Below are 14,555 nucleotides of genomic sequence, written 5' to 3'. Positions count from 1 at the left end.
TACCATTGTACTTCATCAGATGAAATGTTTATTATTATTGCATATATTGTTTCTGCCATACAAAGTGCAAACAAAACAACTTTGGTCTGATACTTCAGCATTACAAATGAATTATATAACAAGAATCAAAATGAAGACGTTAGTGGACCAAAAGCTATATTAATGTGGACATGAACAAAATGTTAGCTACCTTTCAAAGACATTATCTGGAATCATAGTTTAAAAGACCCAACGGGCCGCCTCTCTCTTACACACAACACAGTTTCATTGTGATGGATTTTGACTTTGTGTTAGCTTGTTGTTTCACTGAGCCATCGGGCCAACTCGGAGAAGAGGCACTTCAGGTGTGCTTCCTGTTGTATTGCTTGTTGCCACGGTTATGCATCATCTCCACCACAGAGCAACAGTAAGGCCTTTCGGTAGTCACCGCCGGTATCTCCCTGTAACACAAACACAAGGAATTACGAACAAAATTAGAACGGCTAGGCTTAGCTAAAGGAAAATTTACTTACTGATTTCCCCCTTGCTGTTGTTGTGATTGGAAAATATCAATATTAATGAGCTGACATGTTGGTAGTTTAGTTTTATTCCACTGAACTAAATGAGCGAACAGTCATAATGGAGAAAGCCGACAGTTAAACTTAGTATCAGTAACTGCCGTCTCAGCTTTTGACTTGATTTGGGGCTGTTGAGATACAGATTAACCTCATATTTAAATATTTGAGATTATGTTTTTATATTGATTTCAGTGTAAATATTGATCGAGGACAGATGTGACAGACACAGAGCAAAACAGAAATACATTTAATATGAACAAAGCCGTCTGCTGTCTGCCTCTGAAGGGAGCTGTATGGCAACTTGTGTAAGTGTATGTTTGTGCATATGTGCGCAGTGTTGTGTATTTGCTTATTCGTGTGTGTGTGTGTGTGTGTGTACCTTGATCATGGAAAACAGAGATTTGGCAAACATCCTCCTGAACTCAGCTCTAATGTCCATCATGTCCACCTCACTGCGACTCACCATCACTCTGATCAGGGTGTTATCATCCGTTCCTGCACCCTGAAACACATAAACATATGAAGACTGTATGCCACATAAAGGTATGACCATTACCTGAATATTAAAATCCGTTTCTGCCAGTAGATCCTCCTAAATCTTGCACACTGGACTTTAAGTTTCCAAACATCCAATTGGCTTGATTCCTTTGAATGGCACTCTGGCCCATATTGGAATAAAGTGAGCATTTGGATTAATGACAGAATATTAAACGAACTTGCTAAATGAGTGTGTCCCACCATTTCATCTCTGATGCAGAACAATTCATGATTCTGAGTTTCTGATGTAGATTAGGGCCTTTTTTTAGTAGATATGGACTGTAATTCGCTGGCACTATATATATTTCACGGTTGTTAAACATAGCATTGACTATACTTGGTTGGCCATTTCAGACGTATTTGTTGTCTTACCTTCATAGCGTAGTACAGAGTCTCCGCAAAATAGGCTGGAACGCTCCTGGCACACTTCACTATGAAAGAAAAACAGAAAAGATGGAAACAATTGAAATTCATTATGATTGGTCATTCAAAGTCTCCACCTCTGACGACAGAACCAGTCTGCAGGACGGAGCTGTGCAGTTTCGTACCCACGGCCAGAAGCAGATCCTTCAGACTACCGGATGTTTCTCTCGCAATACTCTCCTCCATCTGGTATCCAGACATCTTCATGTAAGCGTCGAACACTGAAACACAGGTTCAGAATGAGTCTGGCTGCCCTGTGAAACTGTTAAACAATTAAAAAGGCTTTTTAACTCAGGCAAACCTTTCCGAAGATGTTCTGCACTGCGGTTTCCCAGGATGGTGACAAACGACTGTTCATCAGTGCCAAACTTCTCCTCTCCTGCCTTGAAGAGGGCCTGCGACCACAGAAACAAATGCTCCACGTCACTCATTGTCAGTTTACTCATTAGTGGTGGAAAGTAGCCGAGTACATTTACTCAAGTACCTTACTTTAACACAATTTTGAGGCACTTCCATTTTGTGCTACTTTATTCTTCAACTCCACCACATTATAGAGGGAAATTGGATTTTTTACTTCACTACATTCATCTGACTACAACAGTTATTAGTTACTTTGCAAAGATTTTAAAAAATATGATCAATTTATAAAATCTGATGTATTGTTAGAGATTAAAGCGAGGTATCATGTATATAAAATACCTAAAACTAGCTTCACCTCAACCAGCTGTGACATTAAAATGCTGCTGATGTGCTAATGAATTAATAACAATATTCCATGTATATATAGATATAGATAGATAGATAGATAGATAGATAGATAGATAGATAGATAGATAAACAGCCCTCTGAAACAGGCTATTTTGCCGAATAAATACATTACTTTTCATACTCTAAGTACATGTTGCTGACATTGCTTTGGTACTTTTACTTAAGTAAAAAAAGTACTTTTTCTACCACTGTTAATAATCTCTGAAACCACTAAACAACCTTGTGGCACCTTAACACAAAACTAGGTCCACTTGTGACCTTTCATGCCCAATTGCATGACAGGTTTTTTTTTACTTGTTTTACCGCATTTAAATATTTTTTAGAAGCCTAAAGAAGTCAGATATTCCGGTAATTCACAAGAAAGAAAGCAAAGATTGGAAGCAAGTCTGAAACTAAACTGAGTTCATGATCCTGCGACTTCTCAGACATTATGCTGTGACACCTCAATGGATCTCAGACAGCAGACAAATGCAGATATTGTCTTACACCCTCCATCCTTACTTTGGATTATCCCCTCGTACTGCTGAAGAGAAATGAGCTGAACAGATTCAGCTCCCTCAGAGTCTCATCAGACTTTGTGGTCACATGACAGATCAGACAGCATCTGAGCCTCACTGTTGATAGCAACTGCAAGTGAACAAGTCACAGCAAAGTCTCCTGATTACTGGAGGTGGGTCATGTTTAGACTGATCCAAGATCAGAAAACATTCAGCAAAGTAGCAGGAAGAACTAGAAGAAAATATTTTTCCTATGCGTTTGCCCTTCACCGTATTTTCCTGACTTTTTAAAATTCAACTGAGGGAATGTTACCCGCTCCCTCCACTAGAGGGCGTCAAAACAGCTTAACAGAATACTTGTGCAAACTAACGCACACATACGCAAACAGGCTTCAAAGGCCAGTATTTGGATTTATCTGCAAACACATGTGACAGTCACACCCTCAGACAAAAAGACAAAGACACCACTGATAGTAAAGAGCAGAAATATTTACTGACCAGCAACCAAGAGCTGACTCACCTGGGCATCACTCTCAATATTTCCCTCCTGGATCCCCGTCTGCCTGTTTGCCTGAGGAGGGACAACAAAACATTTCTGTTAGAGAGGAGACGAGACAAGATGAGGACAGAGGAGAAGATAAGAGAAGGGAGCAGAGGAGAGGAGACAAGGACACAGTAGAGGAAAATAAGGACATAGGGGACAGGAGACAGGGATAGTGAGGAGAGAGAAGAACACGTTAGGAAAGAGTGGAGGGTAGAGGAGACAAGGAAAGAGAAGAGAGGAGGGCAGAGGAGACAAGGAGGAGCAGTGGACAGAAGGATATAGAGGGGAGAAAAGGAGAGGAGAGGAAAAGAAAGTAAAATTAGAGAGAAGAGGAGAGTAGAGGAAAGGAGAAAAGAAGAGAGGTAAGATGAGATGAGGAGACGAGGATAGAGAGGAGAGGAGGAGAGAGGAGACAAGAAGAGAAGAGAGGAGAAAACAGGAAACAAGAAGAGAGGAGAGGAGAGGATGTGAGAATAGAGGAGAGGAGGAAAGAAGACATGAGGAGAGGAGAGGGGACAAGAATAGAGGAGAGGAGAGGAGAGGAAAGGAAAGGAAAGGAGAAGAGAGGAGAGGAGAGGAGAGAAGAGGATAGTACAGGAAAGGAAAGGAGACAAGAAGAGGGGAGGAGATCTACCTGTAGGAGAATAACCAGGAGCCTCTTGAAGTGACCTGAAGTGTCACCTGATACGTCCTCCTCCAGGTCATCATCATACTCTGAGGACCACACAAGCACACATGTTCATGTTTTTTTGTTTCACTTTTTAGACGGACAAATACAACAGAGTGTGTTTTGAGCCTTTTTATTTAAAGCCTGTGTGTGCCACAGTTTTTCACTCAAAAAATCTCTTCTGGTTTACAGACATCTAGATGAACATCCTTGTTGTGTTTTGTAACCATTAAATTTGTATTTTAAAGGAGAAAGTTTCCAACAAATATTAAGAATTACAGTGTTTTATTGAAGGGAGCATCAACAGTTTGCTGGGACTAAATATCTTAACTGGGCTTTTTCTAGAAATAAAAAAAAAACACGAATGTTGCTCATGATGAATTAAAGTTTATCATGCTCTATTAGTGTGTGTGTGTGTGTGTGTGTGTGAGTGTTACCCTGTCTATAAGCAGCGACGATGTCCTTCACCTGCTGAGGTGTTCTGGAGGCCAGGATCTCCACCAGGACCTTCTCATCGGTTCCTGCCCCCTACAAGTAAAAGGTGAACTGACATTTGTGCACAAACTCTCCACAGAGCATAAGATCTGCCTCATATCTTGCAATGGCGGCGCTAACCTTGATGGCGTTGCGGAGGGCTGTCACATCGTAAGTGATGGGTGGGGTCATGAGAGCCACGATCAGGGTCTCAAATTTGCCACCCAGCTCGCCCTTCAGGTCACTTTCCAGATCCTGTCATGGAGATACAGTATGTACATTAAATCGTTCTGGTGCGGCATGAATCCCGTTTATGGCTGCACAGCGACATATTTTATGGTTGTCGTGTGTGGCTGGATTATTTAGCTATGGTTAATGTGTAAACCCGCCGCGTCACATATATGGATTTCTGCGGATGATTTGTACTGTACTGACTGTACTGGTTGTCAGGTTGGAGCTTTGGTGGTATGTGTGGTCAACAGGTGTAAAGGCCTCAGTATGCTTCAAGCGAAGAGCTTGGTGGATCGTCGAACAGCTTCTAAATCATGTTGGGAGGTAATTGTAGAAACCTGGTACCAGCAGCCAGTTAGCTTAGCTTAGCTGGACAAAGCCAGGCTAGCTGCTTCCCCCTTTTTCCACTTTTTATGCTTAGCTAAGCTAACCGGCTGCAGCTTTCTGTCTACCATATAGACATAAGAGTGGTATCAAACTTCTCATCTAACTAAAAGCAAGAAGTTTGAACTTCCCAAATGTCAAACCGTTTCTTTGTGTTTGCATGCAGCTAAATCCAGTTTAGTGTTACTGTCATTAAGTGAGGAACGGAGAAGCTAATTGTGCGCGAGATAAGGAACAGAGAGATGCAGATGCTAACCAATTTACAGTAGGATTGTATTTGCATGTTAGGTTGATTTAATCATAACAGTACAAGTATTTTGATTCAGTGCTAATCATCAGTATTAATCTATCAGTAGTTTACCTATTTAAGATCACTATATTTCAGCAACTTTATTCAGTATTTTAGCACAAATGCCACTCTAACAGTGATTTTTCTAGTTTCTATCCTTAAGGTTTGATGCAGTATGACTGAATTCATTTTTATTTTGTACTATTTGTTGAGGCACATACTGCGTGTGCACAGACTAGATTTAATGCAATAAAAAATGTGACTAACCAGCAATCTGAGGCGCAGATTTAAAGCCCACTTAATACATAAAGTGTGCACATTCATCAAGACTATGAAGACATGCATAAGACAAAGAATTATTTTAAGAAGCTGTGGATAACAGCCAGGAGGAGGCCATGATGGCAGGCTTTTTGCCCCAGAGCAGATATCAACATTATTTCTTTAAATGTGGTCGAACAACACGTCACACAGCAGCAGCATACAGCAGCACACAGAGGCCTTGTAGGCTTTGTAGGCCCTGTAGCCTACAAGAGGCCTTGGAGCTCTTGTAGAATGTTTGCTCGTGTGGTTTGACAGCTGTTAAGGAAGTCCAACCTTTCCAAACAGAGTTTTGTAGCTGGCCTTGATCTCCTGCCTCTGGGCGTTGCTGCGGGCCGTCAGCAGCTGCAAGATGGCATCCTCATCGGTCCCTGTGGCAACAAGCACCATGGTTACTCAGGCAAGCAGCACATGTTTGTTTATAACTATTCTCACGAGGTATTACATAACAATGTGCACGCTCTGTCTAGGTGGACTGTTCATTACAATTATTTTACCCACATAATTACAGGCTTCACTGGAGTCAGTGGAGTGTTTGGTTGCAGTGACTCAAGTTTCATCCCTACTCATGTGTTTATGACTCACTGCTGTCTGGGTGGAGCTCCACACAGACAGCAGGGATTACTACAGTGTTTGTTCAGAGAGGAACTCCCCCAAAAACGCCCTCTCATTGGTCCATCGGAGCTGCCTTCAGCGTGTCAGATGACACCGTGCTGACAGCAGATATGCATACACACAAGCATCTTACCGAGCCCTTTCATGGCCTTGTACAGGACCTCAGCATCGGCGCTAGCATTGAAGTTTCCACTGGCTTTCACGGTTCCTTTGCTGGCCTGCAACATGGAACAAATGGACAGAGGAGGATTATTCTGGTGTACATTTTCCAGAGTCTTATGTCTTTTTTTTAACAATTCCTTTTAGGAGGGCATCTGAGACTTCTGGATCTTTACACTGTATGGCTTAATGCATTTAAACATTCTTCCAACTGCAATATCCAGACGATACAGGACAAATTATTGCACAGAATCCATGATAACTAATGCAGATTTTTTCTCATTGTAGACACTAACAACTTCCAGTACAGCGCCATGCAAGCATCTGACAAACATACCAGCAAACAAATTTTACTCTCATTGACTAAAGCAAAACAAAACAAAACAAAAATTACTAAAAAATATCTGCCATGCTGGATATCACCAACGTCATAGAGCCATTAATTGGAAATAGCTGTTAACACGATTCAAAATCACACGGTTTTCAGGAGACTTTGGGACACTGTCCTCATGTCCTGAATGTCTTCCTGTTGGGACATAAATGTAAAAAAGACGTCTCTTCATGTAACTCTAAGTAAAGCAACACATTTAATCTGTAGCTTCATGCTATCAATACAAATTATCTCAGATTCCTTACATGCCTAACCATATTAAACACTTTACTCCTGCATATCAAGATAGACAATATTTAGTCTGCATACATGCTTACATTCCTACGAAATACCGATCTCTGATTTGTTATACGCTTAACTTTAAAGACCATCTTTCCCCTTTGCAGAACATACTTTATCAATCTCTAGACTCATGTTTAGACAGATAGAAAACTACATATCTCAGCATAATGTCACGTAATGTGCTAACATTCCCCCTTCTTCCTTTTAATAAATTTACAGAATATGCTTCATCTCATGCCTACATGCATATAAAACACAGTATCTCAGATTTGTTATGTGCATGCTCTCAAGAGCAAGACTTTTCCCCTTTCAATGAACATAATGACTTACAGACTTATAACTCCATGAAACACAGATGTGCTGTCACATCAAACCACTTCACACGCTTAGATCACATCAGTTTTTAGCCTCGGAATTGACTCTGATTTGTACAAATTCAAATGTGATGGACTTAAGTCTGACTATAAGGTTGATAATTTCTCTGAATTTGGAAAAAGTGTTTCAGAACAGCAGACTGAATTATACTGAAGACAGTAGGAATGCGATAAGGCTGGAAAAACATTAACTTTAAGATCGATTTTAGTAAAAGTGTTTCTTTCTGTAACAATGCTGCGCTCGTTCCAGACACTCCCCAAAACTGTGACACATTAACAATTCAACAGTTGCTCCTTTTTTCAGGGGGGAGACATGTTTAGAGAGGAAAACCACGGGAATGTCTCTGGAATCCTGACCCTGAAAATCTGGAAGGAAAAAAAAAAAAAGTGGGCCGTCCAAAAACAAGTTGCTGTGAACAACCAGGATTCTGTCTTTTTCTGCAGGAAGGAACGCCAAAAAGTCCACGAGCTCTCCTAAACTCTCACAAACACACTCAGCACCACCAGCTAAACAAAATCGAATCAGCGTGCAGACAAACAGCTGAGACAGGAGATATGTAGCAAACAGCACGATGCCGATCATTGCCACTGGAATGTCAGACACAGGTTCAGCTCCTGTGGCGAGTTCAGACATGACCTGAGGCTGGGGGCTTCTGATGGAGGCATGCTGACCCGCCATGTGCAAACGTCGTATCTGTGACAGCTGGTATCTCTGCTTCAGAACACTGATGTAACACCACATACATGTCTTATTGCTCCCCTCATTCATTTATGGGCTGTGGTTGCCATGGAGACTGTACACAGTCCATGTGGCCATGCTTGTACAAAGGAAGGTCCCTTTCATATTATTACATAATGCATTTTACAGCTAACTGCACAATTGTTGTCAATTAAACTTGAATGTGAATTCAAGAGCAAGTCTCTCAGCACTTTCTGGCTCTCCCACCATGTCTGCGGCCCGTCAAGCTGGGCTGCAGCTGCTCTTTTGAACCCAAGGATCATGACATTAATCATGAATTATAGAAAAATTTACCCCTGTACAGTTGTCATGGAAACAGGGAGATTATCAATACAGAATAAATGCATGTTTATTTCTGCTGTATATTAATATGGAGGTCTATGGGGATTGACTCACTTTTGGAGCCAGCCTCAAGTGGCCATTCGAGGAACTACACTGTTTTTTACATACTGACAATTAACTTTCAGTCCAGTCAGAGGCATCTTCTGTTTAGTCGTGAAACTTAGTAGTGAAAACAACAAATATTTGCATGTTAATTTTAAGAATTAACAAGGCAAATGGCATTTTTTCTAAAAAAAAAACAACAACAAGAGGCACAAATGATCATTTAAAGGAGCGTATTTTTGTATGTCTTAAAACATCTTTAAAAGTTCCTGAAAGGATCAGAAAGTAAACTCTTGTGATATATCAGCTTTTAGATCATCGTGTAAAGAAACTCTGGAACATACAAGTGTTTTAAATGGATAAGAGAGAACATCTGAATTTTGACATTAATTATGTTATAAAAATGTCCAAATAGCAGGAAAATTTCAGAATTTCAGGTCTATTTAAAATCATCTCAGGGTGTGGAGGCTGCTCAGACTCATGACCTCGGAATTTCTAAATTCTGGCCCAAAGCCTGTTCTTTCCATTCCTTACCTCTTTAAACATGGGTCACGAATATAGGACTTTTAAAAGGCTGAAGGATGGTGAACAGTAAGTGGGCTTGACTCAAAATCATCTCCTGTGACAGTGAACATGTCATTCAGTGCACATGCGTGGCACATTAATATGTTTTTATATTTCCAGGTCAACAATTGAGATCTATGGCACAGAGAAGCTCGCTCTAACAGACTTTGGCTACACACATACATATAATACTTGTTCTTTGCATCCATTTAATGTTAGTTTTGATCTTTTCAATGTATTTGCAAACAACAACAAAAATTATAGAACGTCACAAGTCTAGTCTGCATCCTCAAATGAGATCTTTGTCTAAGACAGATGCACTAAAACTGACTTTCGTGAGCAGTTCCATTCAGTTTACAGCCCCACACTAAACCGTCTGCGGAGCACAGACATCACATCTGATTATCATGAATGTAATGACATTTTTATGGTAACGTCCAACTCCACCCTGACAAAGAGGAAGAGAAGTGATTCCCCTTTAAGAGAGGGAGGGCGGCTTTTAACTCCAGGCTAGAAGTGGAAACTAGTGTATTAAACCCAGAGAGAGGTGGAGAAACACAGAGACCCACCCGAATGGAATACAGCCCACATGAGTCATACACTAAACTTCCCAAATGAAACCACTTTGCTGATCCACAGGCAAACGCATTTAACACAAACACATGAAACTGGGAAGTTTCATCAGTGAAAGTGTCCATTTGACAATTTCTGTGTTAAAATACACTTAATCATAGCAACTAGTTACTTGTTGAGCTGTATACAAATGGCTGCCACACTCTTTTCTTCATCTTAAACAGATGTTCTGCCACATCTTCTACATTCACAGCCCATAACAGGCTGTTGTGTTCGCTTCAAACTGAGAAGCTTCTAAAGTTTTATCACCAGCGAATAAACAATCACACTTTGCAAACTCCAGCCTACATTCAGATCAAATCTCAGTATTACATAATGTGGATAAAAGTGGGCGTTGTCTTGGAGTTCAGAGGGTAAAAACCACTGTGAGTCACACATTTGCATAAATAACGGATTTTTGCAAATACTGTTTGACCAATTATTCTGTTAAATCCGTTTAATAGAAAGTTTGCTGTGTTTTTGTGCTGCCAGCTGAAAAATCTGCCAAATGAAAATGACTCACCATTTTGACAGTCTAGAAGTTTTATCCACCGGTAAGAAGAAAGTCTGTTGAGGGAAAGAGAGAGAAAAAAGTTAGACCGGATGTAATTACTTTAAACATCTGCAATCAACTTGTTCTCTCGGTGCCTGACTTCATCCGCTCTCCTGTCTCGCTTCAGCGGTGTAGCTGTCAAACCTCGGCGCAACCAGACGTGTGTCTTTTGTCCACAGGTGGACCCTGTCTGTCCCCGCTCACCTGGCTGATGCTGAGGAACATGAGGAAGTTAAAGCGAGCTGAGAAACTCACCGCAGAGGCGCAGCAGTCAGACGAGACTCGGTGAGCAGACACAGGAGAGAGGAAGAGAAGAGGGACGGAGGGCTGAGACCCACTCTGAAATACTCTCTGCCGCGCGCGTGAGCGTGCCGGTGCGCGCGTGTGGGCCACACCCCGGTGCGCACGGTCTCTGGCCTCCTGAAGCATTCTGGGAAATGGTGTTTGGAAGCCGCTGTGTGGTGAAAACAGAGGTTTCATCATTTCAGCTAGCCTGTAGGACACATGAACAGCAGGCGTATGTGAGCATCACCTGAAATGTATCTTAATGTCACCTGATGGGTTTCCATGGAGACATTGTTAATTTTGATGTCCTTCATATTTAGATTTAGCAACTACTTCCTTTAAGTGCTTAAGTTTAAGATGTTTATTCATGGTTACACACAAGTACAAAAGAGTAACAACATAGCCTGTACACTAATGTACAGTTTATAGTAATGTATAATTTATTTTTATTTATTTTTTCAAATTATGTAAGTAGGCTAATTCTTGAGCATTAGCATCTAGCATTTGTGAAACAATGTATTGTCAACATTGTTTGGGTCAAGAAAGAGAGGTGCACACTGCAAAAAAACATCTGTACTATATTTGTTTAAGATGAAGATTTTCAAATATCCCAAATTTGATTTTGATTTTGACAAGTTTGATTAAAGCTGTGTAGATTTTTTCCACCCTTTTGGGCAGTGTAACTAGCTGAAATTACCATCTAATAAAGATCTTACAAATGATATGTTGACAGCAGACACATTTCAGCATTCAAGTCCATTATTTTGTCCTCTTAAAGCTGCTAAATAGAAACAGAAAAAGATTTTAGCAATGATTAAAGGGCCATAAAAACCAAAACAATGAGCTGTGTGATCCTTTAACCCCTTGTTACACAGTTATTTGATCCATTGTTAATGCTGAAATATTGATTAGTGCAGCCTTAAGGTCAGTGCACATGAGAGCAGCAAGTTAGCAATGAGCTGACAGACAGCAGCAAAGTCTGTTTACACTGCACTCACACCCACAACTTAAACACTTTATTTAACTTCCATACTTCAACCGTCTTTTGTCTCCTCGTGAAAACAGGTACAGCTACAATATGTGACAGATCGCACTGAGAATTTAATAAAGCATGATCATTTATGTAACATCTACACTGAAAAACATGGAAACTGATCAGTTACTCAGTTATTTGCTTGCTTTTGTTTGGTGTTTAGGTTAAGGAATAATTGTTGCTACTGTGCACTGTGCACCAAACAGATTATTTTAAGAAGTTTGACTATCATTTATATTCTTTAAAATGCTGGCATGTTGCTTTGACTGCAGTGTTTTTGTGACTGAGGGCCTGCCAGTGTCTGACGACATCTGACACCAGGGACATCCCACAGAGGTACAGTTGCAAAGAATGAATCTGGAATGTAGAAAAGAAACTGAACATATAATCAGACCAGAAGTGGATTCTAGGAGACAGCAGGTCTGACATCAGGTGGAGACTGACGCCAAACGGGTTTATTACCACAATGGTTAAACGTACTGAATGAAGAACCTTATCTGAGAAATGCAAAGATTTGATTGGTATTGTTTCTACGATGAATGGTTTTCATTCTGTTGCCTTTGGCATGTGTGGCATCTCCATGGCATGTTAATAAATCACCAAGTCAACTGAACTGAGAGCTACCGATCAATTCTGACAAAGAGACTTAACAGAGACAGAGAGAGAGAGATAAGGAGAGAGAGAGAGAGAATGTGGGTCATAAGGTTTAAAAAACTTACATATAGTTATACGTATATTCTGCTGAAAAATGACAGGAAAGGAGGAGGATGGATGCTCCTTTATTTTAAAAGAGCAATAGATAAAATTTTGAGCATGAAAGTTAATTCTTCTGTTAAAACAATCATTAAAAATAAATAAATCTTAACATAGGATGCACTTTTGTAAACATTTATTTATTCCAGGGAGTTTCCCTGAAAGCAATCTTAAAGAACTGTTAGGGGGTGATTGCATCGCTCGATCACATCTCAGTGGTGGTAATGAACGAGTGACAAATACAGCTCTTTCACCTCCTATAGGTATCCTGCTGGTTCACGGATCAAACCAGAAACTTTCTGATCACATCTCCAGTTCTCTAGCCTCTGGCCACCATTGCCCCTCATTGCTAGCTTTTTTCCAAAGCCATCAATTACATCTCATGGTCTTTGTATCATGTGATCAAACCTCCATATGTGATCACCACTGAGCTATCTCCATGACAACTGTGCAAATTCCGTCTCGTATGAATGTATGTGCCATTAACAGACAGTTACTCGGCAGCTGATGTGGTCAAAACTGTAATCTGGTTCAGAGTGCATATAAACAGACCAGTTATAAATGAAGATAGCAACACTGCTCTGAAAACCTTGACACACATTTTTTGAATTTGTTACCACTTGCAGAGGTGTCAAATGTTTCACATGCTACAATGCAGACTTAATATTTAAAATGCTACAGAGTCACAGGCACCCAAGCACACACACAGACCTGCTGTTTTTAGATGTCCGGTGTAGGTCATAGTGCATCGTCACCTTCTGTATCTGTAGCGTTGGGATTGCTGGAGTAAGAACCAGAGAAACAGAGCTAACAGCATGCTGAGTGAGAGAAAGAGGCAACAGTACACTACCACGCTCCATCCCCAACCTGCAGGTAAAGGAGATACACCATCCACGTCCGCAGCTTGTGGGACAGGCATGCTGGTGTGCGCAGGAAAAAGGAGTCAAAGGTCCTCTAGTTCCTTTTTGACATTTAGTAGAGGATAAGAGAACTCCAGGGAAGTGAATTTGTTCTATTGTCCACAAGTGATTGTTCTTGTTGTATCTTGTAAGGACCACAATCATCACACATTTTCATCAGCTGTGCAGGAACTTTCTGTATGATGACTGCAATCAAGCTTCTCCAAACAGACTGAAGAGCAAAGATCCTGATCATAACAACAAGTCTGATAGTTGTTTTGTATCCCAGAATGCAGCTGAATATCCTGTGTGAGCTGATGAGCATCCCAACTCATCAGCGTCCTCTGTTGTCCGACTGCTTCATCCACACCAGCAATGCAATTAGAGAAAACAAGAAAAGAAATAAAGTGGTAGAGCTCACTTCTCTTGTCTTCTTCTGCAGGATTTTCTACAGACCGCTGCCTCACTATTGGTTGTTCCCCTTTCAATAACCCTACAAACACTCTGTTTAAACACAGACTGGACAGACAGATGGACACATAGACACATAGAATAAATCAACAGCTACCCATCACTCTGACCTATGAACCCATCAACCCACACGTCTTTCTCTGTCTCTCTCTCTCACCTCACCCCACAGGTATATATAATGTAATCAATACCCTTTGGGATCGTCAATCTTCACCTGTGATTAAAACATGTTTCCAAAGTCCATCCTGCATGAATAAAACATGCATGTTGTAGCTGCAGTGCAGCTCTAATAATGCATTTTGAAAATCTAAATAGGTCTGAAATATGGCATTTCCTTGAGGAATACATTATCAAAGTAACAAGTCCACATACATGTTAAAGAAATGCGCTGTCCAAATGTATTTTGAGCCAGCACCATCAGGAGGAAGTAAGAGTGCTGAGCCACAAAGCCACAACCTCAGAAACAGACAGGGGAGCACACAGGCACTTTATTTACACACTCTTATTCTCACTTTCAGAAACATGTACCAACATGGAGAATCAGGTGCTTACGCAGACAGGTGCTTACACACTAACATGAGGAAATGGGTACACAAAAACTGGGAAAACAGGACACGTTAAAGCAATATCCCTCTAGCAGAGACCTGAAATGGTACTTATTAACCAGTTGGTGGCTGTAGGTAGTGAAGGGTCTCTCATATGCAAAATGTGCAACCCTACAGAATACCAAGTGAGTAAATAAATAATAATTG

The 14,555-nt window shown here is 40.7% G+C and overlaps 1 protein-coding gene across 2 annotated transcripts; it reads right to left on the bottom strand.

Annotated features, from left to right (window-relative positions):
- On the bottom strand, positions 1-10,728 carry anxa5b (annexin A5b). Of its 2 annotated transcripts, XM_041965798.1 has the most exons (13): positions 10,618-10,728; positions 10,333-10,376; positions 6,438-6,522; positions 5,966-6,060; positions 4,609-4,722; positions 4,431-4,521; positions 3,961-4,040; positions 3,303-3,353; positions 1,819-1,912; positions 1,643-1,738; positions 1,467-1,525; positions 937-1,059; positions 1-440 (listed from the first exon to the last, which is right to left on the bottom strand). In XM_041965798.1, the coding sequence occupies exons 2-13, from the start codon at positions 10,333-10,335 to the stop codon at positions 378-380; spliced, it is 954 nt and encodes a 317-aa protein (XP_041821732.1). In that variant the 5' UTR covers positions 10,336-10,376; positions 10,618-10,728; the 3' UTR covers positions 1-377. The 2 variants fall into 2 exon arrangements, with proteins under 2 accessions (XP_041821732.1, XP_041821731.1); XM_041965797.1 differs by lacking the exons at positions 10,333-10,376; positions 10,618-10,728 and having other exon boundaries at positions 6,438-6,531.
- Between the last annotated feature and the right edge of the window lie 3,827 nt (positions 10,729-14,555).

This window comes from Chelmon rostratus, chromosome 3 (genome assembly GCF_017976325.1).
Source record: "Chelmon rostratus isolate fCheRos1 chromosome 3, fCheRos1.pri, whole genome shotgun sequence".
Classification (NCBI taxonomy): domain Eukaryota; kingdom Metazoa; phylum Chordata; class Actinopteri; order Chaetodontiformes; family Chaetodontidae; genus Chelmon; species Chelmon rostratus.
The sequence above is the reverse complement of the archived record's forward strand: the minus strand, read 5'-3'. Positions and strand labels throughout refer to the sequence as shown.